General features: G+C 39.0%; 1 protein-coding gene across 2 annotated transcripts in view; it reads left to right on the plus strand.

Annotated features, from left to right (window-relative positions):
* MET (MET proto-oncogene, receptor tyrosine kinase) overlaps positions 1 to 22,561 on the plus strand; it is a gene marked incomplete at both ends in the record, with an annotated part of 67,125 nt that overhangs the window by 42,899 nt on the left and 1,665 nt on the right. For both annotated transcript variants that reach the window (XM_082279627.1, XM_082279626.1), the window contains 8 exons: positions 3,434 to 3,652; positions 9,429 to 9,575; positions 11,550 to 11,706; positions 12,530 to 12,670; positions 15,020 to 15,250; positions 17,627 to 17,707; positions 18,321 to 18,502; positions 20,076 to 20,185. In XM_082279627.1, the coding sequence (XP_082135753.1) occupies positions 3,434 to 3,652; positions 9,429 to 9,575; positions 11,550 to 11,706; positions 12,530 to 12,670; positions 15,020 to 15,250; positions 17,627 to 17,707; positions 18,321 to 18,502; positions 20,076 to 20,185 (1,268 nt within the window). The remainder of the gene's footprint in view (positions 1 to 3,433; positions 3,653 to 9,428; positions 9,576 to 11,549; positions 11,707 to 12,529; positions 12,671 to 15,019; positions 15,251 to 17,626; positions 17,708 to 18,320; positions 18,503 to 20,075; positions 20,186 to 22,561) is intronic.

Genomic DNA, 22,561 nt, shown 5'->3' on the forward strand with positions numbered 1-22,561 from the left:
AGACAACTAAAATAAAAATGCTACCAGTACGTCTGGATCATTCATTGTACTACCTGAAATGGCAGCAAAAGCAATGAATTCTCTGAAAAACCCTCAGGATACACTGCTTGAGTGTCACTGCTTTACACAGAAAAGTCTTCTGAATGGGCTTCTCCTCATGTTGGACCTGTATTTTCTTGTCTTTCTACTGAGAAATCATCCTTTGGCAAAGATGGTTGGAGAGTCTCCAGGTCTGCCTTTAACTTCATTCATCTTTCATTCTTCACTGGAACTCCAAAAAGTTTACTCTTTATGAAAGAAAAAATTGGCCATTTTCTTCTTTCTGACAGCTGCAGATCCTGTAATACACATCCAACTGCCCCTCTCTAATCTGGGTCAGCTGCTGGGAGACCTCTGGAACTCAGAGATCCTCCCTCATACTTTTCCTGTTGTTCTATCAGATGAAAAAAAATTGAATTGTGCACTGAAGTTCAGGTTCTGTAGGTCAGGTTTGAATTAATTGCCTCAGGGGTCATATTTTACAATTGAAACAAGAATACATACCTTAAGTGATGAGTCATATGCATTGTGCAGTGGATTATTATTCCCTTTGGGGTATAGCATTTACTTATGCTTGTGAAATGCTCCATAATTTTTATATTTTTTCTTCCTCATTGTCTTCAGATGTAGATTATAGTCACAAGAAAAATGTAGGCTTAGCTTTTAAGGTGAATATACTTTAAAGCCTAATTAAATAAAAGTTAAAGGTGCTGGGTGATAGGCAGTATCTTAATTGAGAAGGCAATAGATTGAATTAGGGGGGTTTTCTTAGAGATCCTCAATCCAATATTTCTTGAAAACTAAACCATCATATTCTTCAATTGCTAAAACCAATTTCAAGGTAAAAATGTCATGTCAAATCATGTACCAATAAGGGCATTGCAAATAAGATTTTTCTTGACCTTACCAATCAGTCACATTGCATCCCCTCCAAAGAGTATTATTAGATTTTTATCATTTTCTGAAAGCTTCTGCTTCAGAGACCAGCCTGATAAAGTAAAGTATCTGATTCTAATAAATAGCCACAAACAAAGTTATGAATACCACTGCTATTCATTTAAGGGACATCACTACTCTACAGTAGATAAAGAGTCTAATGAATTTACATTAATCAAATAAATATAATGATTACTTGGGACATATTTGGCTTTATAATTATATATATTTTAGTAATCCTTTTTAAGAATTGACACAATATGATAGATATCTTAATGAATATTCATATATCATGGAAAAGAATGGCTTGATCATCCATTATACTAATGATGCATCTTATTATTTCCTTACTAATTCAAATTAATTTCTAGCTCTGTGTGATAGAACAATGCCTGAGATATGGTCAGTGGTGTATAACAAGGTATTCAAAAGAACAGTCTGATACTGTAAGCAAATGGAGCAAAAATCTGCCTTGTCTTGTGCCCCACAGCTTACCTTGTTGACATGGGGGTTACAAAAATATTTCTGAATTTCTGCTAGAAATCTCAATGGGCTGTTAGACACACAGATGCAAGTCCCATTAGCATCACAGAGAGCTCCACCAAGTTATTTAGCTGAGTGCCAAACTCATAGCTCACAGACATGTAAGAGCCCTAAAACTGTAATGCTCAGAATGTTGAAAATATTTCCCTTGGCAGATTCAAGTTTTCACAATATTATTCACAGAAACATGAATTGCTGTGGTGACAACAAAGAGCCCTGATTTGTAGATAGCTAATTTAATCCCACTTTTCAAGCTAATGTGGGTATATAGCTGATACAGCCTGAGTGGTTATGTCACTGATTTGAAACAGCAAAATTACATTGCATTAATTTAAACTAATTTCACAACTCCTTCAGGCAGCATTTGTAATGAGAACAAATTTAATTTGAAGAACAAAACCGAAATATATATATTTTGGCCTTCTCTGGATGCACAAAGATAATAAACAGCATTGTTGACCTTCCAAGGAAATCTCTTGTAGAACAAACGTAAGATTTATGATTACAAGGAGCTTAGCCCCATTCTTACTGGGACACGTCAGACACGCTATTTTATAGTTTTTGAAGAAAGAAAAAGTTTAATCTGCTCTCAGGGCGCAGTGCACAGGGGACTACTTACAGAAGATTTGTACAGTACTTCTGTAGAGCTGAAGCAACTCTGTTTGTGCCGGAAGTCCTTCAACCACATCCTTGGTAGGCAGGATAAAAGGCAGGCACAGAGAAGGAAGTATGTGATACAATCACAAAGAAGCCCCTCTGCAGTTTGCATGCTGCAGCCCAACACTCACTGTGCCTCCCACAGGTGTTTGTAGATGTCCTGTTGACATAAGCAAAGTAGTCCTGTAGAAACCTTCACAGTCCAGACAAAGTTGACTCTTCTAGAGCACCGTTAATCTAATTAAAGCTATTGTCTAAAGTGGATCGGATGAAACCCACTCTAGATGAGCTGTTGTCCCTCTGTCAAGTGCAAAGGCAGTTTAGATGAGTCCTGGATTTTGTACTGGATCATGTCCCCATAGCACAAAGCATCCTCTGGAAGGTGTTCTGATTGTGGGGTACACTCCGTGTAGGCTGTCATGAGGAATAGTGGCAGAGTGAAGGGTAAGTGTGGCTTCATGCCTGTTGTCAGGCAGCTCCTGCACTGCAGTGAGGGGCAAACATCTCACCCCCGCTGGTTCAAGATACAGTGCAAGGCATGTCCCACAGTCAACACTCTCAGGAGGAACTTGCATGACTCTGTACCAAGGCAGCAAGTGCCACACGTCTGAGGCCTTACATATACATTTTTAGAAAGAAGATACACTTTGCTGAGCTTCTTCGGCCCAGAATCCACAGAAGCTTTGGCTCTAAAGCCCTTTCTCAGAGTCCACAGTACCTTTCTGGAAACACAGCAACTTAGCTGCACTGTGGGTAAACGGTGCTTTACTTCTGTTTTCCACTGTTCCAGTTAGTGTTGTTGGCTTTTACCTTGTCCTCTGCTCCCTCACTATTGCTTTGGTAGTGAAGAAGGAGAAATCCATGTTGCAGTCACTGTGACAGGCTAGGTAAGCTGAACTATGGCTGCTCAGTACACCAGGCTAGCCTCTTGATGGTCCTTGGCTTTGGAAATCATTTTCCATTAATTATCTGCAAAATATTTACTTTAAAAGTGCTGTGAACAATCAGGCCAGGAAGCTTGTTTACTTGAACATTTCCTCAACAAGAGTGCAAACACCATTGACATGAAGTTTTCATACTTTTCTCCCAGCTCTGCATAAATGTTGTGTAGCACTGATCAGGATTTTGCTTTGGTTAAAGAAGAACAAGACCCTTGGTATTTGTTTTTTCAATATATGTGTATTGTTAAAGAAAGTTGCATTAATCAGTGACTTCCTATGCATGTACATACTGCAATTACCTCTTTTTTTTCTTATAGGCATGTAGCCACCGCTCTAGCTCAGAGATAATCTGCTGTACAACACCTTCACTGAAAGCTTTCAATCTCCAACCACCCTTTGTAACCAAAGTGTTCTTTGTTTTTGATGGTGTCAGCTCCCTGTACTTTGATTTTGATTACGTAAATAATCCTGTATTTAAGCATTTTGAAAAGACAGTGCTCATCTCAAGAGGCAACCAAAATGTTCTGGAAATTAAGGTAAGAAATGCTGAAATAAGTTTTTCAATTATTCTTAAGTGCACATCAGCAACACAGTGTGGAACAGACATTTTGATGAAATAAAGGAAGCCCCAAGGAAGCAAGGGCAGAGAGAGCACTGTGTTCAGTACTGCATTCACCCGAGCCCAGTTGTCACAATTTAACAGATGCAGAGCTGAAAACAAAGACACATGTACCAGGATGGTTGGTGTCATCAGGTCAAGTGGGAGAGGGGCTTTCCTTTTCCTCATGGGACGACCACGCTGCATCAGCTTCTGATTGCAATAAGCTGCACCACCAGTTCAGGATTCAACATGGCCAGCAGCCCAGAACCTGGAGTATGTGGTCTGCACGTGAGCCCTGGCTCTTACTGGCACATGGTTTTGTATCCTTCCTCACAAAAGATGTGGTCTGGTTCTCTTGAGCTGAGGGAAACTCTGGCCTGTGCACAAAGTCGCTCATGAGGATCAGTCACTGCTGTAGCCTAAATATTTATGGATCCATGAAAAATGCGAAGTTGATGCTGAATGCCTCTTCAAAGAGCAATGAGAATAGCCTACACAGCACTGAGAAGCATCTCTTAGGAATCTGGGGCCCTCAAAGCACAGGTTGCTCTCTACTACAGTGCTGCTGAGAAAGTTAAATCCCTTCTGTGAGAGTCCAATTTCTTGAAATCTAGTTTTTTTTGAGTTAGAGTATTAAATAGAAAAGCTATAAATATGGGTATTTCTAGTTTAAAATGAATGCTTCTGAAGATTTATTGGTATTTATATGTTATTTACATACATATCTATAATTTATATAAAATATAATTGATAAAAATGTTTTATGGAAGACAATCAGTCTTAATGCTTGGGTCATCTCTTTGTGTCACTCCTGAATAGCTCTGTAAGCCAAAACTTCTCCCCCATCACAATGAAGAAATCTTGAAGCCCCTTAAGGGGCTTTAAGGGGCTTTAAGGTCTTTGACTCCAAGATGATCCAGTGGGCCAATTTCTGGGCTGCAAGACATCAGGATCACTTCAGAGTTCCTGTCAGCCATGCTGAGTTCCAGTCAAGCTCTGAATATTAATCCATCTCTGCAAAGTGTTTTGGGCAAATACCAAAGAATAATTGGTCTGATTTTTACTTTTTACATTGCTTTTTCTAATTGGAGCTCTTGACCATACAATCACTCCTTCCTCAATGCAGAGCAATTCTCTTATTCAGTTATGGAGAAACGCTAGAAAGACTTCTGGTGTGCGGGTCAACAGAGATCTGGGAATATACAGCTGCTGCATGGCTCAGTGCCTCTGTGCAATGACAGCAGTGTTTTCCAGTATTTTCCAGGTCATGCATATCAACCAGTTGGAAAGAGAGAGATTTGAGAAAAATCTCAGAATAATGTAGATTGGAAGGAACCTCTGGAGGTCTTCATAGCCTAACCCCATTGCTCAAAACAGGGCAAAATTAAAAATTAGGTCAGCATGCCTATGGCTTTGTGTAAATGAGTTTGAAAATCTCCAAGAATGGAGATTCTGCAGCTTTAAGACACTCAGCTCCACTAGTCTTGCATTTTGTGTCTTATGCTTGAGCTCCCCCCCTCTTCTGTGACGCTCTTCTGTACTTCTTCCAGTTTGTCAGTATCTCTCTTTTTCTGTGGGGTTCAAAACTTGACATGATTCTCAAGGTATGGCTTCACAAGTCCTGACCAGAGCAGAACAATCACCTTCAATCTACTGGCTTTGCTGCTGCTGCTAAAATGTGTGCTGAGCCTTCATTACTGAAGTGGCATACTGCAGCCTAATTTCACATTATGGTCCTGTATATCAGTTATTTTCCAAAGTTTGATACCATCTGAAAGCTCAGAGACAGTGCATCCTATCCTTTTGTCCAAGTTGTCAATAAATATTTTAAGTAGTATTGGTGCAAGTGTCAGCCATTGACAAATGAAGATTTGATCTCTTTCCAATCAGTTTTTTACTCATGTTATAGGCCACCCATCCAGTCCATAACATCCTAAGTTTTTTTCATTGCTAAGAGAGATTGTGTTGCAAAACTTGCTAAAACCAAGGTCTCCTTGTCCAATGCTCTCCTTTCGTCCAGAGAGCTAGTCCTGTCTGCATAGAAGGTCAGGCAAAATACACTCTTGGAAAACCTGTGCTGGCTGTTCCCAATTGTGTTCTTGTCCTTCCTCTGCCTGGAAATGCTTCAAATGGAGGACTTGCTCCATAATCTTCAGAGACACCGAGTGTCAAAAATTAGTTGGTTTTTTTAACTCTCTACTTTGTTAAGTCTTTTATTCTCCCTGAAGAAATCTCTGGTGCTGTTTATTGCTGGGAAAAAAACATTTAGATAAGAAAGGCTGGCTGAGGGCTGTCATAGTGACAACTGACCAAAGTCACAATTTTATAGTATTGACCCATAGTGATAGCACTCAAGGCAGATGTCTCCTAAGCCTAATGTCCTGATTATTTCCTGACAACCAGCTGGAGAATAGTATTAGTGAAAGCTGGTCTCCGAGAATGAAGCAGGAACAGGCACCAATTTAACATCTTCCTCTAAATAGAATTAGTTATAGTGGGGTGCTTCTATCAAAAAAGTGAGACAACTTTCATAAATTATAGTCAGGAGCCAAAAGAGCATTACAAGCCATATTGGCAACACTTTTCTCTCGCCCCATACCCACATTCAAAAATACACACACACAAGTTTACATGCCTCATGATCATATTTTGTGCAGTAATTAAGCAAGCTCAGCATGAAATTAAATGGCAGCTTGCTTCAGTGAACAGTCTGTTCTACCAAACCAAAGTTCTTTTATCTCTTTCTTAATTAGTTTCAGAGGGGCGGAGGGAGCTTTTATCACAAGTTTTTCAATCTAACTAATCTAGTGTGACATATTTGGCTTTCATCAAATGACAGTGGGTACTGACTGAAATGTTCTGTTTGGTTTCCCCTGATGACCACAAGATGTTTTTGTAAGAAAATGTTATACACAAGAAAACGTTAGGTTTTCTATTTAAAACACAGTCAGGGCACTGTGTGCCACAAATGCCAGTCGTCCTTGTCTTCAGTGCCAGCCTCTCAACGTCCCACATTATCACTGTCTTCCTCTGCCAAGTACGTGGCTCTTTCAAGTCTCTTAGTGCCCACCATGCCCCAGTCAGAGGAGTCATGATAGAGTGGCTTGAGAAAACTCTCTGCTTCAACACCATGAAGACACCACTTCAGAAGTGCTCCCATCTCCTGCCAACATGGAAAGACATCAGGGCAGGAGAAATTCTGGTGTTTCACTGCTGAGTCTGCTGAAAAGGACAGAGTCCACTTGCTGCCTCCCCCAGAAGCCACTGATCCAGACCTGCAAGCTGGGCTGCTGACAGCCCAGAGCATCCTAGCTGTGAAACAAAAAAAACCAAAACCCACAAACTAAGCAACAAATAAATAAGAAAAGCATCTTTTTTCAGTTAGCCCAGAGGCTTGGCCTGTTCTGGGGTTGTGACTGTTTTCTGAGCTGGTGCAGGGACTCTGTGCATTATTCCAGAGGAGACCTAGGCATGGGCCAGCAGTAACTAAAGTGTATTTATAAATATTAATCTTCCACTAGAGAAATACATAGCACAGTTGTGATTCAATGTGTAACAACTGACATGCTACACAGCACATGAGATCCTGGCTGTGCTCTGGCACTTCTGTCTTAAAACTCAGAGTAGGACAAGACTTACTAAATTGTCTACTCTATTCTTAAGCCAGCACAACATGTTCTTTATGAGACAATCTTAAGGAAATCTTCTTGCCTTTTTATAGGCCACTCTATTGTCAATCTTCTTTCACATCACATAGGAAATTGTTACTCTCAATACCTGGTCCAAAAGAGACCAATATGGAAACGTATTTTTGAGCAAGCTGAAGAGGAACCTCTGCAGTAATTCCTCATTTTTCCCAAGTCAACCTTCTCAGTCTGCTTAGAAGCCTCAAAAATGCTTCTGACACCAATCTCAAAATTTCCACACCTTAGTTTGAAGTTCTTCTGCTGCTTTTAGACTTCTACCCAAGTTATTCCCATCTCTCTAAAGTTGTGAGGTGGTTGTGCTATCAGATTGGGTTGCAACAGCTACCCAGTACAGTAATGAACTTCTCCTGCTTGCGTTCAAGGGCATTGCTCACCAAGAAGGGGGTAATACGCATTTGAAAAGAGGAAATCTTTTTTTCCAGTTCTCACAGGAGCCTGTTTCCTCCTTTTCTTAAAATTGTAGTCAAATTCTGTTGTCCTGAGAAAAGCAAAACCACTGTTGAAAGAGTTTTGAAACTCTTAATATACTTAGATTATCATAGTGAATATATTTGAAACTATAATGTATTAATGGTAACCTAATAGTCATAGTAGTAAGTAAAAGCTACCATCTTTATAACTGCCTAAGGACCACCTTAGGAAACATAAGTATGATTTTTTTTTTCCATTTTTCCATCAGCTTTGGTGGAGAAAACATCAGCTTTGGTGTAGAAGAAAAGACCACTCAACCACACTCTTTAGGGTGATATATTTATCCTGAAGATGGAAGAATTAAATTCAAATCTTTTGAGGTGGATAATTCAGAGGAAAGATTTGAACGTGAATGGCTCACAATCTGCCACAAGTCTCCATACTAATAAGCAATAAGCATTCACATGGTCCCTGGCCCAGGAATATTTTCTTACTTAACACAAAACAGAATGGCTTCAACTAGACAGAAGATAGAGTCCAAATGGATTGTTATGGCCAGCAATTAAAAAGCATTTACCTGGGGTGTGGCTTTGCCATCAAAATAGAACATTAAACTGGCCCTCCTATATATTTATTACAATTTTCCCAGGATTCAGTCTCATTCTGCAGCAGATCTAAAACATATGCCAAAGTAAGATTATTTTTTGCCCCTCAGAATGGGATTCTTGGATTTTTTCTCATATACAAGGCTTCACAGTGGTGTCAGCTGTGGTGCCTTCCTCCCTTCTCATGGAAAACTCCCAGATCCAGCCCATATAAATAGCCTGTATTAGTCCCATACTCCCTTCTCCCCTTCTAATCCCACTTAATATGCCTCTTCTTTCATCTTTAGCTGGGCTGTACATGGGCTGGGGCAGCTTCTTAAATAGAGATGCACTCCTGAGCACAAAAGATCCTAAACTTGGCCTTTGGAGTCTACTGTCGCAATATCAGAAGGAATAATTTTTCATCCAAGTCTGGGATGTGAGAGCAGGTTTTCTAAGTAAGAAGTGTACTTTTCATGCTCTCATCTTTACCAAGATTATTCCTTTTTGGTCTGTGGAACATGATTTTAACTGACTTATGTATGATTATAATTAATTACTTCATTTTGAAAGCTTCACTTCTGCTACCATAACCATTTGCAAAACCAAATGTTTGAGATGCCTTTAGCTTGTGGATAATATAATGCCAGTTTTGTGTAAACAACAGCGTTACATAATGTGTCCTTTCTTGCACAAATTATGCAAAAATCTAAACAGGACCAACAGGATTAATCCCTCAGACATTTACATTTTTAGAAGTGTGTATGAGCTGTGTGAGTGGTAGTGACAGCAGATTTTATCTATAAACTTTACCATGCTACACTGGCCTGTCTGTCAAAGTCCCATTTACATGAAATAACCCTATACATGCATATTGACAGGACAGTGTAAATTCTCATTAGTCTTTTATTTCACAATTTATTTTCTATTAAAAACATTTTCCAAGCTTGTAACTACTTAACTTTTATGAGATGGTCATGTAATATGAAATTGATTTTTTTTTTCCAAGGGAAATTATATTGATTCAGAAGCTGTTAAAGGCGAGGTGCTAAAAGTTGGAAATAAAAGCTGCGAAAACCTTCTCCTGCAGTCAGAATCAATTCTTTGTACGGTTCCCAGCGATCTCCTGAAATCCAACAGTGAGCTAAATATAGAGGTGAGGCAACTACACCACACACGACACATTAATGCCATTTTTATTATCATTCACAGTGTAACTATTGAACCAATAAACTTTAAGCCTAAATAAAATTTAAGCCTAAGCCTGTGCTTACAGGGATATCTCTATCCCTGTTTGTTTGGGATGGAAATTCAAATAATATCAGCTATTTTAAAATAAATGTGATCATCATTGTTGTTATTACCTGTTTGTAGAGAGACTTTCTGGAGCCTTAGGCACAAAGTAGGACCTGAACTAAGCACAGAAATAAAATTATAGTTATTAATCCAAACACAGGAGGAAATGTGGGGAAGAATGAGAAGCTATAATGGAGTAGTTTTTGTTTGGAACTCACAAGCCCTTTTTTCAACAAAAAATTCTGCTGCAGTCAAGAGGATCAAATCTTTCCTGAAAGATTTTCTTTTTTGTCTGCATTTTATAATTTCATTTCAATTCTTTTTGTAACAAGAAGACACTTAGGAAATGTTTCAGTCATTGCTTTAAAGGTGGTCTCATTAGAGTCACTCAGTGTGCTACTGCAAATTTAAATTGTAGACATACTGATTTCTAGAATAAGACATAAATCTTTCAATACACTTGTATTTTTTTAAATATATAAAAAAAGGAAATAGGAATGAGATTACCTTTAAACTATGAAACTGCACACTGATTCACTGAAAACAGTGGAGACTTTGCTAGTCATGTAATTGTGGTTAGGATCAAAGTCTATGTAAACTCTTTGAAGCAGGGACATCTATTTTTCTTTGTCTTTATGTCATTCATCTCAACAGGACCCTGGACTGTGAATGATATTCCTATGTGCTACTGCAATCTAAGTAAATAGTAATAACTAATTTAATTTATTAATATGGTAACTAGTAATTTATTTTAATATTAATTTCTTTTTTTTAAGTATGTATTAATTTTCTTGGATACATCAGGCAAACTATAAAATTAGATGCAGCTCTCCTTTTGGTGTATGTCTCCCAGACTTCTAAGTGCCTAGTTTCATATAATACTTGTGCACAGGTTGCATTCAGTTAATATGTTGTATTTTTACATATGCAACCAGGACTAACACTGCATTCGATGTGATATTTTCTTAACCACTAAGAAACAGATATGTGTGACAAGTTTCATGCATAGAAAAGAACAAAACATAAAGGGGTTAAATAAGGTTTCTGCTTGTTTACTGGCAAGGAGACTCAGAAATTGTAGTCTGCCCAGCGAAGAAGAAAATTTGCTCTTTTGACGGGCAAATCCATCATTACAGTACCCAGAGGGATAAATTCCACAGGAGGAAGAGAAAAGATGGCCAAATGCATTCCAACTGACTGAGCTAGTGCTGTGTGACCTAAAACAGTTTTTCCCTGTTAGCTGCTTGGTGTTTGTTCGGTTGTTGATTTTTGCAGTTGTTTTTTTTTGTTTTGTTTTGTTTCTTTAAACTGTCAGCAAGCTAGAAGCTGGCAAGGGACAGGCTCACGTGACCTTGGGAACTAAAATGCAAGCATGCTGTCAACAAGAGAGTGAGTTTGATGCTACAGCACATATATGCCAGAAGGACACACATTAAAGACTAGCTGGGCTATTTTTTTCAATGTACATCTCAGCCTGTGTATCCATAGGCCCATTCTGTGCACCATATGGGTAAAAGTATGAATTTAACATTTTGAATTAGCATCTGGTAACAGTGGAACGCTGTTATCCAGAGTGCATGTGACTACATGCTGTGTGTGTGGTGTATCAAATATAGAGCTCTTGAAGGTGAGAAATGAGTCATAAACATGTAGATTTGTTTTCATGTACACCAATATGACAATTTCTCCACTCCCAGTGTCTTATCACAGTACAGCATCACAAAATCAAGATTTAATACATACGGGACATATCAGCTCATACTTTAGTACTAATAATCTAGTTCTTGCTTGTCTTTGGAAATCATTACACTATTTTTTTTCTTTGTTATTTCAGTGGAAGCAAGAAGTTTTGTCAACAGTTATCGGAAAAGTGCTGATCCAGCAAGATCAGAATTTCACAGGACTAATTGCTGGAATTCTTTCAACATTAGTCTTAATCTTTATCTTTTTGGTGGTTTTCTTCTGGAGAAGGAAGAAGAAACAAATTAAAGGTCCATCATAGTCAATCCCATAAAATAATTCCATTATTATATCTTAGATTTTTAAAATTGATATAATTCTATGCTTTGCTTAACTGTCATGCACTACCCTGTTGTAACCTGTCAGCAGAGGTTTCACAATCCAGTCCCAATGTTTATTTGCATTTCAGTGCTTGGCAAGAGCCTGAGCTGGGTGAAGGGCCATATTATGCCTTAAGCAGAAGGATTTCGGAGGAACTCTGAGCTATTAGGAAAACTTAGTAACTTCTCTTCCCTAATCAGCTTTGGAAGAGGGGATGACATGGAAGAGTAAATGACATGCATGGGATCATGAGTACTTCAGCTTCATCCAGTTGCCTTTCATTCCTCCAGGCTGTGCCTGAGTTGTGCAAGACACAGAGCACTGCAGTCTCCTGGTCTCTCTTCACCCTAAATCAGGAACTTGCTCAGACTCTGGTTCTTCTCTGGCCCCTGTGTCTGGGTTTCCTTCCAGTGGGAGCTGCCACACTCTGTAAGGTGGGAGGAGAAGGGGAGCTGGTGTATAACCAACTCTTGTCCTGATGCAGTATCACAGCCCATGAAGCTGGCCTTGGGGTATTCAAATCTGTCTTTGATCTTCCAGTATGGCTAAGAGTGGGTCTCCAACACAAGATTTTTTTGCAAAAAATCTTGCACTGTAAAAACAGCTCAAGTCCTACACATCTGCCACAGTAACAACCTGATCCTCTTCCCAGCAGAGCAGAACATCTAAATTTAAATAAATAGATAGATAAATCAATACTGGCATACCGAAAACATTAGGGTTTTCTAATATTTCTTTCTCCTCCCCTTTCAGATCTGGGAAGCGACCTAGTTCGTTATGATGGCAGAGTGCACACTCCTCACCTGGACAGGCTGGTGAGTGCAAGGAGTGTAAGTCCAACAACAGAAATGGTTTCAAGTGAATCTGTAGACTACAGATCAACTTTTCTAGAAGGTACGCCTCTATTAGGAATCTGTATGTAGGATATTTTATACATCTTGATTTTCATGTGTCTTCAGATGATAGCTACTTTGATCAGTATCCTAATTTCAGTTTCTCATCTGATTTGTTTGTGTCTGCGTTTTTGGGAGTCTCATGTGTTCGCAGGCTTGCTGTTTTAACTGAGCTTCTCAGGTGCTTCCCAAGATTAAGGTGCAAAGGATTTTTACTTTTATTCACATTGAAGGAATAAATAAAATACAATACAATACTCTCTATAAATATGCTCCACAAGTTATTAGGAGCTAGTGTATATAGTGTTTCTGTGCTGTCATAAGATCCATCACACCATGCACAAATCCACTCTGAAAAGACTGATTTTAAGGATAACATCAAGTGGCTGTAGGTTTAGTGTGTCTCAGTGACTTCCTACAGTTATAATAAAGCAGTTCTGTTGGCCCAACAATGGCCATGTAGTTTTGTAAACTGATATTCTTTTGCCTGTTAATGCCCCTCCTGTAAAATGGGACACTGTATAATGCAGAAATGTTAATTTAAAAAATTAAGCTAAAAGGATGTAAAGACTGTGACAAATTGAATGGAGGTCCATGTGCACCATTATGCCAGTCTCAAGGAAGAATAATCCTCTGCTGAATATATTTTTGTGCCATATAATATGATTTTAAAGTGGGTATTCTTTAGAAGAGCAGTCTGCTACACTTATAATACCATGCTAGGCTGAACACCTCCTTTAACACATGTGGAGACCATGTTCTGTGATTACCATTAAAGAGCCTTTATCTATTAGGAGTTACCACATTATGGTGTGTGAGGTATCACAGATATTTGTTAGTCTTGGTATAGACATAGTCTTGCACTATTTCTAGTGCTGCTGTATACTATGCAATAGAAATAACTCCAAATCTTTATTCCACTTTTGCCAGCCCCAGTCACAGAGATATTTGAGAGACAGGCCTGTTCCTAGCTTCCCATATTGTTCTTTAATTGCTGCCACCAGCCCATACAGGAAGTTTCTTGATTGAAATATTTCCAAAGGGAAAGGAAAGCCTGTGACACTAGTTAGAAGGGAAAGCAGTATATGAGACAAAACTATGCAAAGATCCTTGGTGGAAGGCAAATCCACAGTGGTCCTGAGGTCACTGTGTACTGGCAAAGCACAGTTGAGAGTGCATTCAAGAAGGGGATGTTCACCTAATGTTCCCATAGAAATGTTTATGTCAATATTATCAAAGAATAAAATAAAAGAAACATTAGAAAATGTGCAGGTTTACATTTCGCAGCTTCAAAAATTATTTTGCAGCCATGGATAGATTATTTTACTGTGTTTATTAAATAGGTATTTGCCCTTAGTTACAAATAAATTCATTTGTTAGTGTAGGAGTTGGTATTTTTACTCCTAGATAAAATAAAAGAATATTTCTCAGGACCCAGAGTGATAAAAGCACTTTATAAAAATTTCACAGGTTTTATGCAGAAATAAATAAAGAATGTCTATACAATATCTTTTACTTATTGTAATAAAATACATGATCATTTTTGTTGGTAAATTTACTTTCCTTTTTTTTGTTTTTGGCCCTGGACTAAGTTCAGCTCATTGACGCCACTGAAATAATTCCAGACTGAAATCACACAAAATACTAGGGAAAAGATTTTAAACAAAACCAATTTGAAATACCTGAACAACATGCTGTTGATAAAAAAAAACCTCTCAAATAGATACTCCCGGACTTACTGAAATATTTTAGTTTCTGCTATATCAGATGGCTCATGTTATTTTCATGAGTAGCACCAACTGTATTATCTTCAGCAGTTACAGGAAATGAATCACCTCTAGGCATTTCCCTGGTTGAATATTTACCATTGGATAAATATAGCTAGTCACCAGCACTTTGGAAACCTTCATGAAGTGTTAAGTTCCCTACCAAATTAGAATATGACAATAATAGAAGGTTTCATGTTTTTAATTGTTCACTACCTCCTCCTCCCATATTGCTGTCATTTTTCTGTTTTACTCTTGTTACTTCCATTCATTAGAAATGCTATAACCTCTATTTGGCAAGAAGTGACAAGGCTTCATTCTATCCCCTCAGAAAAGTGGAAGTTTTGCCATTTACTTTCTTAAAAGTAGAGCTGAGACAAGCATAAGTTTCTAGTGACATGGTTTTCCTGGAGGTTGGCAGATTACCAACGCGTATTTTCATTTTCCCTTTGTGACCAAAACTTCCGTAAAGCCAAGCCACTTCCAAACTGATAAAATCAAGCCTTGCTTACCAATGCAATAAAACTCTTCATTTTTCAAGGAGAAGTTTGAAATGATTATAATAGTTTCTGTTCATCTTGCAGATCAGTTTCCAAGCATGTCTCAGAATGGATCGTGCAGACCTGCCCAGTATCCTCACTCTGACCTCTCCCCGATTCTGTCTAGCGGAGACTCAGATTTAGCCAGTCCACTTCTCCAAACTAATGTCCACATTGACATCAGTGCCTTAAATCCTGACCTGGTCAAAGAAGTGCAGCATGTGGTTATTGGTGCCGACAGTCTGATTGTGCACTTCAGCGAAGTAATAGGAAGAGGTGGGTACTGCAACTCTTACCTTGCAAACTGCTCTTCTTTTTGCACACCCATTTATTATAAACCATTCTGAATAAGCTGTCTACAAAGATTTTTCAAGATTTTTACCTCTTATAGCATTGCATCTCATGCACTGAATCAAGCGGTAATGAAGGGGCTTTCCTTTGAAGTCAGTGCATTTGATCAGTTGGAGAAGACACCATCAGGAGAAAGGAGTCTACCAACTAATGAAGCTCTTTTGAACTCATGGACTTGCTGGTCCCCTACCAGCTGCCTTAATCTCATCCTTTTCCAGGCTACAGAAAGCTCAGCCAGGCTTCTGATCCATGAGGTTGTTGTACGGGAGTGAATCTGCCGCAGGATATTATGTGAAACCTAAGGCACATACCTAAATGGCAGGGGATGCTGAGGCAGGAACACAAGTGACCTTAAACTTGGAGCCCATTGTCAGGATTGCTACATGACACAGGAGACTCCTGCAGTCATTAGTGTATACAGTGAAAGTCCCCGTGGCCCAGGTGAAATGCCCACACCCCTTTTCCCTCCACAAGTTTCCACCAGCTCTGAGGAATTTTCTGCTTGTTTCCTCACAGCAAATGCTCTTCATTCCACCTCATTCCTCCCTCATGCCGGTTGAAGAAATATGTAGCTCCTGATTCACTTTCCCTTAGTTTTGTCCCTGATTTAGCAGGTCTCCTATTTTTATAAATTTCTCTCATCACTCCTATTCCTCTACATCTTTGTAAGCAAGTTCCCTTCACCTTTCATAGTCCAAGGCAGTATTTCTGTTACAGACATTTATCAAACTCTGTATGATTGAGTACATATTAGTAACCAAAGAACAAGCTGGATTTTTAGTATTTCTACAGATCACGCATGAGAGGTCTCTTGTTGAGTATCAAGATACTGATAAAAAATTTGCTATCAATTATATTCTTAATGCCTCTTCTGCAGGAAAAGTCACAAATCAAACAAACAGCCAGTGTGTTTCAATTCTATGTATTATACTTCATCATCCCCAAAGCAAGGGTGGGCCTTTTTCTTTTCTTTTTTGTTTTGGAAATCTCCAAGTAATTTCCCATTTTTTAAATGTTGAAAAATATCTGGAATGACACCAAGATAATTAACCGTTTTAAATTTTCTCCTTTCTAACTAGAAATGGGCCAAACCCCAAAATATTTTAGACACACCCAATCCAAGCTTTAGGATTTGTGCCCAGGCTCCAAGCAATCTGTGGTCTGATGGGATTTTAGTTGCTTTTATAAAACAAACTTTGGATTAATTTTACCTCAAGCCAAAAGCAAAGCCAACTGAGCTCTGACCAGAGCTTAGGACTGGAACGTAGTAGAATATATCAGATAGTCTTGTTCTCTGTAGAACTCACACTTAAGAAAAAAGAAATTTTACTTTCTAACTGCAAATATTAGTATTTTAAAAGTGTCTAGCAAACAGTTTATCTGTGAAAGAAATCCACAACTACATGTACATAATTTGATTTGGAGAAATTAATGCATGAGCCTGGAGCTCACACTTCACAGTTTCCCAAACTGGTTAACCTGACTTCTCATAGTAGGTTTTGGTAGACTACATCATTTGCTTGGCAGGAAAGCACAGGATTTCTGTGTCCCTGGCAGTTCATTTCACTGCTTAGACCATGAGAAAGAAGGCAAATTTTGCTCATGATCTTTTAGTGATATTTTACACTTGGAACTAGGCCGTAGAAAAAACTGCCAAGTGGTGTCATCAGTCTGTGACCTGTAGAGCAACTCCCAAACCATCCATGGCCAACACATCACTTTTAACATTCAACATTTTCCATGGAATAGCAAGACCTTAAGAGACTGTTAGCCCGGAGTGGCTGTCCTTTCCATCAGACACATCAGATACATCGAGTCTGTACAGTCCAGTGTACCACTTAGCATGGTCTTGCAGATCACTGGGAACCACCAATCCAGTGGTCATGTCGGCTCCTAACTGCTGCCTGTGTCTTCCAGGTGCTCTCCTTTGACATCACAGGAGAAGATGGTGGGAATGGGCTGACATGGGTTTTGTGTGCATAGTGATTACAAGAACATGAAATATTTGTGGCGCCAGCCTTGTCATTATTTATACTCTCCATTTAGGTCAAGAAATACCAATTATGCTGCAAATAGAGTTTTCATTTTATGTAATGGTGGTTTTACGTAATGGTGATTTTATGCAATGGTGGTTTTATGTAATGGTTTTATGTGTTACTTAGGAAATATACATTACAAGTGTTGGGAATTGGACAGAAATGGAGTGTGATCACTTTCTTACACTGTAATTGCTACCCAGTGGAAAATACCAGAAAGCTAATTTTACTTCTTAAAGCTAATATTACTCATTTTTTTACACAGGACATTTTGGCTGTGTGTACCATGGGACATTGCTGGATAACGATAGCAGGAAAATTCATTGTGCTGTGAAGTCACTGAATAGTGAGTTACATGTTTAATAGTGAGACATTACTACTAATTCTAAAGATAACTGGGGTGAACCAATACACTACAGCGAAGTATACATTCACAAACAAAGATTCTTAGCTGCAGCTGAATCAGATTTATCTTTGGAGCAATTCCAGTTACTTCAGACTACCACAACACATTGGCATATACTTTTACATCAAATGAAATGTCCATATATTTCCTCTACAAAGAAAAGAAAACTGGAAAATAAGGGAAAGGTAGTGTCATTTTTTTATTCTACTGGGTACTGAAGATTTGGGTTTGGAAGTTAAGTTGCTGAAGAGTGGGCAAAGCTGCTGGAAAAACAGGAAGATGCTGTAACATTTATTAAGGACTTCACTCAAGTGTTATTCAGTTTTAAATTGTTCAAAATAAGAAATGGAGAAACAGAATTAAAATCACCAACAGCCTATATTTGGTCATTGTAGGAAAACCAATGCACATGACCTGGTTGTAAGTGGGAGGTGGGGAGCATGTCTGTAGTCTCTCATTATCACTTTGTTGTGCAATGATATGCTGTAGAGAAATGAAACCTGGTTTGTTTCTGTTTCTTTTAATTAATTCCTTTTATTACTGGATTTCTCAGGGATTACAGACCTGGAAGAAGTAGCTCAGTTTCTGAAAGAAGGAATAATCATGAAAGATTTCACTCATCCCAATGTTCTATCACTCCTGGGAATCTGTTTGCCCAATGAAGGATCCCCATTAGTTGTTCTTCCATACATGAAACATGGAGATCTTCGAAACTTCATTAGGAATGAGACTCACGTAAGTACATGGTGAGGTACAAATGGCAATGCAAGTCTGGCCACACCCTGCTCCAACACCACATGTTATAAGCTCTCATAATTACATTACGTCTGCAACTTGCTGCTGTTACTGCACCTTAACCTTTAGCACTTGCTTAGTCTGGCATCAAGCCCAGCCACAGCACTGCCACTCCCTCCCCTCCCCCTCAAATTCCTCTCTAGAATGTTTCCCAGAAATTATCAGCAATAAGTATTCCTCATTTCCCATCCATAAGCCTCTTTATAAACAAATGTGTTTATGAGATCTAAGTCAAGGGGCCCAATCATCTGCTGGTTTAAACTGGCACATCTCTGTTGACTTTAGCACAGCTGTGCCAGTTGTCAACATCTGCTCTTCCAACTGCTAGGTAAGGGACATCCATGTCCAGCTAATGCCGCAGTCCCTTTGTTATCAATATTTTTTCTTCTTATCTTAAGAAAGAAAACCAGAAACTGTTACACAAACTATGAGTACTCCCTTAGCAGCAGTCTTCCCCATTTCCATTGAAAGACTGTAGATTCCTCAGATGTGCCTCACTTGCTCTCTTTCAAGTATGAGATCACAGGTCTTACCTCAGGCAGTGTAAGCCCACTTTACACTGTAGTATTTCACCTATTTCACAGCACTAGGACAATATAAAGTGACTCCTAAGCCGATAGGATTTTGTCCTTGCTTTTATGGCAAGCAACAATAGCCAGTACATTCAAAACTAAATGCATTTCGACAAATTTTTGGAGGAGTTAAGCTTTCTGAGGTAGGGACCTCTTCCCATTTGAGCTTTTTTCATTCTACAAGCACCAGGCCACTTGTCTGTAAATAGTGCCATGGTCCTTCCTGAAATAAACAGAATAATGACCACAGTTGATTCAGACAGTTTCACAGAATAAAATTATAAAGAGCAATGTCAACAAGAAAAAATCTGTGGTATCCTTACTACTACATAACAAGTCATATGATTGGATAAAAGATTTACAGGCTTATGTTTATATTTATTTTGATATTTAACATTTTCAGTATCATCTCACCATGTTGACCAGCAGAAGGGGTTAACAATCATTGCCAAAAATCTTCCTCTGGTAACTGCTAAGGTCTCATTTGCCTTTTTTATTACATCATACCGATGCACTTATTTTGTCCCAAATAGCACTTTCTCTTTTCTTGGTCATCCCCAGCTGATGAGCTCCAAGTTCATAGTTAGTACCTTCTACTGAGTTACATGCTATCACTCTGAAGTTCACATACGTGAATTTTGTGTATCATCTGTGATGCTGAGGTTTCAGCATACTGTTCCACTTCCCAGGCCAGGTTATGCTACTTATGCTGCAATCTCTACTCTTCTGGAAACTGTCAGCTCTTTTGTTTTCTTATAGTGTGTTTTCTCACTGGAGGTAAGAAGTTGACCTAAACTTAAACCAGTTTCACTACAAGCACCAACCTGTCTTGATCATTCTGGTGTCAGGAGAGGTGTGTAAAACCTAAAGAGTCACATCATAAAGCAGTCTGATCCTCGAGCTTCTGCATTCATTTTATCATAAATGTTTGTATTTTACAGAATCCAACAGTAAAAGATTTAATTGGATTTGGCCTTCAGGTCGCAAAAGGAATGAAATACCTTGCAAGTAAAAAGTTTGTCCATAGAGATTTGGCAGCAAGAAACTGTATGTAAGTACAAACATATACTTTCAGCCACATTATCACACGCTCTGCTGTGTAAAACACTGAGATGAAATAAATTAAAGCTTCCAGGATTCTGCTTTTTTTTAGTCAAAAGATGGTAGTTTTTTCATTGCTCTGCAATTATACTGATGTTTGTCTTGCATACTGATGAGCTACTCATCTTGCTAAGGGCTCATTTCTTACACATAAGCTTTTTTTGAGTGTGAGAAATAAGAAAGCTGAGGTGAACGTGTAGCCTCTCAAAATCTTTGGTTAGAGTTTAAAAGGCATCTCCTAAGGGAAGTTAAACTGCTGTTGCCTCAACTTGCTGTGCTTCCACCCAGCCTCTTCAGAAGCAGAATGTCTCTGCTGCCACACCTAACCAGGAGGGAGAGGAACACAGGGGAACTTTGTGAGAAAAACGGGAGCACAAAGAAACACCAGTGAGACCTCTTGACAGTAGTCTTTCATTACATGAGTATGAGCTTACTTTGGCTCAACTATGCACACAAATTAACATTCAAAGAATCTTACTAGTGTCTGGGAAGCCAGACAGTTCAGTTCCCACAAAGACAAACTGATACAGGAGTTGCCAATATGATTATGCTGATTTATCACCAATGTTGTGAATTAATGAGGCACAGCCTTAAACATTGCAGTTTATTTTTAGCACATCGTAAACTGGAGCTCTGGCTGCAAAAAGGTCATCATCTGTGACATCAGATATCTTACTCTTTTTTCAAAGGTGCACACATGTGCAGCTGAAGAGCCTCTGAAAAAGAACATTTTCTTACAGGTGTTGGTTTTGTAAGGGATGAAAAAAGCCACAAGCAACATGATTTTCAGATTTCCTAAGAAGAAATCCATTGGGTTACTTAACAAAAGACCTAGTCAATCTAATCAAAGTCCAAATAGTGGCAACAGGACATTCACCTTGGCCTACTGTCTCTTCCTTGGGTGAGGAAAGAACTCTCAGGGTGTCTCACATGACCACTGAATGACTGCTTTTGACTTCTATAGGGTTCAGCACTTCAGAGCCTGGAGAGCTTCTGCCACAAGACCCGCTTTCCCCAGTGGCCATTGTGCAATGCAACACTCAGAAAGCACAGGCCCTGCCACAGTGGTGATGTCTATCAGAAAGGAAGCCAGCATGCAAATATAGTCCTCAGGGACTCTTAACTCTATTCCACTATCCTGGAAGAGGTGCAGAAACCTGCTATGGCATAAGACCAACAAAGTTCCCTCCTACTTCCTTCATCAGATTAAGTTATAACATCAGTAAATACAGCAGGTGATTGTGTCCCATGCAGTGGGACTTCAACGGACCAGAGTTGTCCAGACAGAAACTTCATCAATTCAAGACAGCAAAATGCCATGTGTAGACACTGAGAGAGACAGGATCATTTAGCCCAGAGAAGGTTCAGGGGGATCTTATCCATATGTATAAACACCTGATTTGGTGGATTAAAGAAGATGAAGCCAGATTCTTCTAAGTGGTGCTCAAGGACAGGCCAAGAGGCAGTGGGCACAAATTGAAATAGAGAAAATTGCATTTAAGCATGGGGAGAAATGATTTTATTGTAAGGATGACTGAACACTGGCCCAGGTTGCCAGAGAGGTAATGGAGTCCTTATCCTCACAGATATTCAAAACCCACCTGGTCATGGTTCTGAGCAACCTGCAGTAGCTGACCCTGCTTTGAGCAGGGGAGGTAATGGTGAACCAAATGATCTTCAGGGGTCCCTTCCAACTACACCCATTCTGTGACTGTGTGATCCCGTAAAGAAGCCCAAAAGGACGTGCGTGCTGTGACGAGGTCTGCACATACAATGAAAGATAGCCTTGAACATGCCAATACCCACACTCTATCTGTTTGTGACAACGGTGCCACTTACCAGGACAAATACCAAGCTTAGGCCTAAGAAGCAAAGCTAGGGAGGTCTTCTGGTATGGCTGAGATGTCATCCCAACAGAACTTTTGTTATGCCATCATTTTCCCCCAGAACAGACACCAAACTCATCCTTAATTACAGGACTACATTATTGCATAAAGGCAGTCACTGAGATAATGATGGATCCCTCTTTATGAAAACTGAGAGTAAGTAGGAAAGGTGATGCACTGACTTGGATGAGCAGGTTTTAAGTATACAGAAGAAAAAGCAGCCATGGAAGAAATGATGTAGCATTCAATCAGGATGCATAGGCTATTAGCAAAAATCTTTTTATACACAGCAATTGTTCTAAAATAACTATAATTCAAATTGTATTATTAATACAGTATTGGTAATTTCCTGAGTTCATTCACTGCGTTAAATAGGTGTCAAATATACTTTGCTGCACTTTTTGTTTCAGTGTAACATTAGTTCACAGATCCAAAATAAA

This window comes from Coloeus monedula, assembly GCF_965178545.1.
Source record: "Coloeus monedula genome assembly, chromosome: 4".
Classification (NCBI taxonomy): Eukaryota; Metazoa; Chordata; class Aves; order Passeriformes; family Corvidae; genus Coloeus; species Coloeus monedula.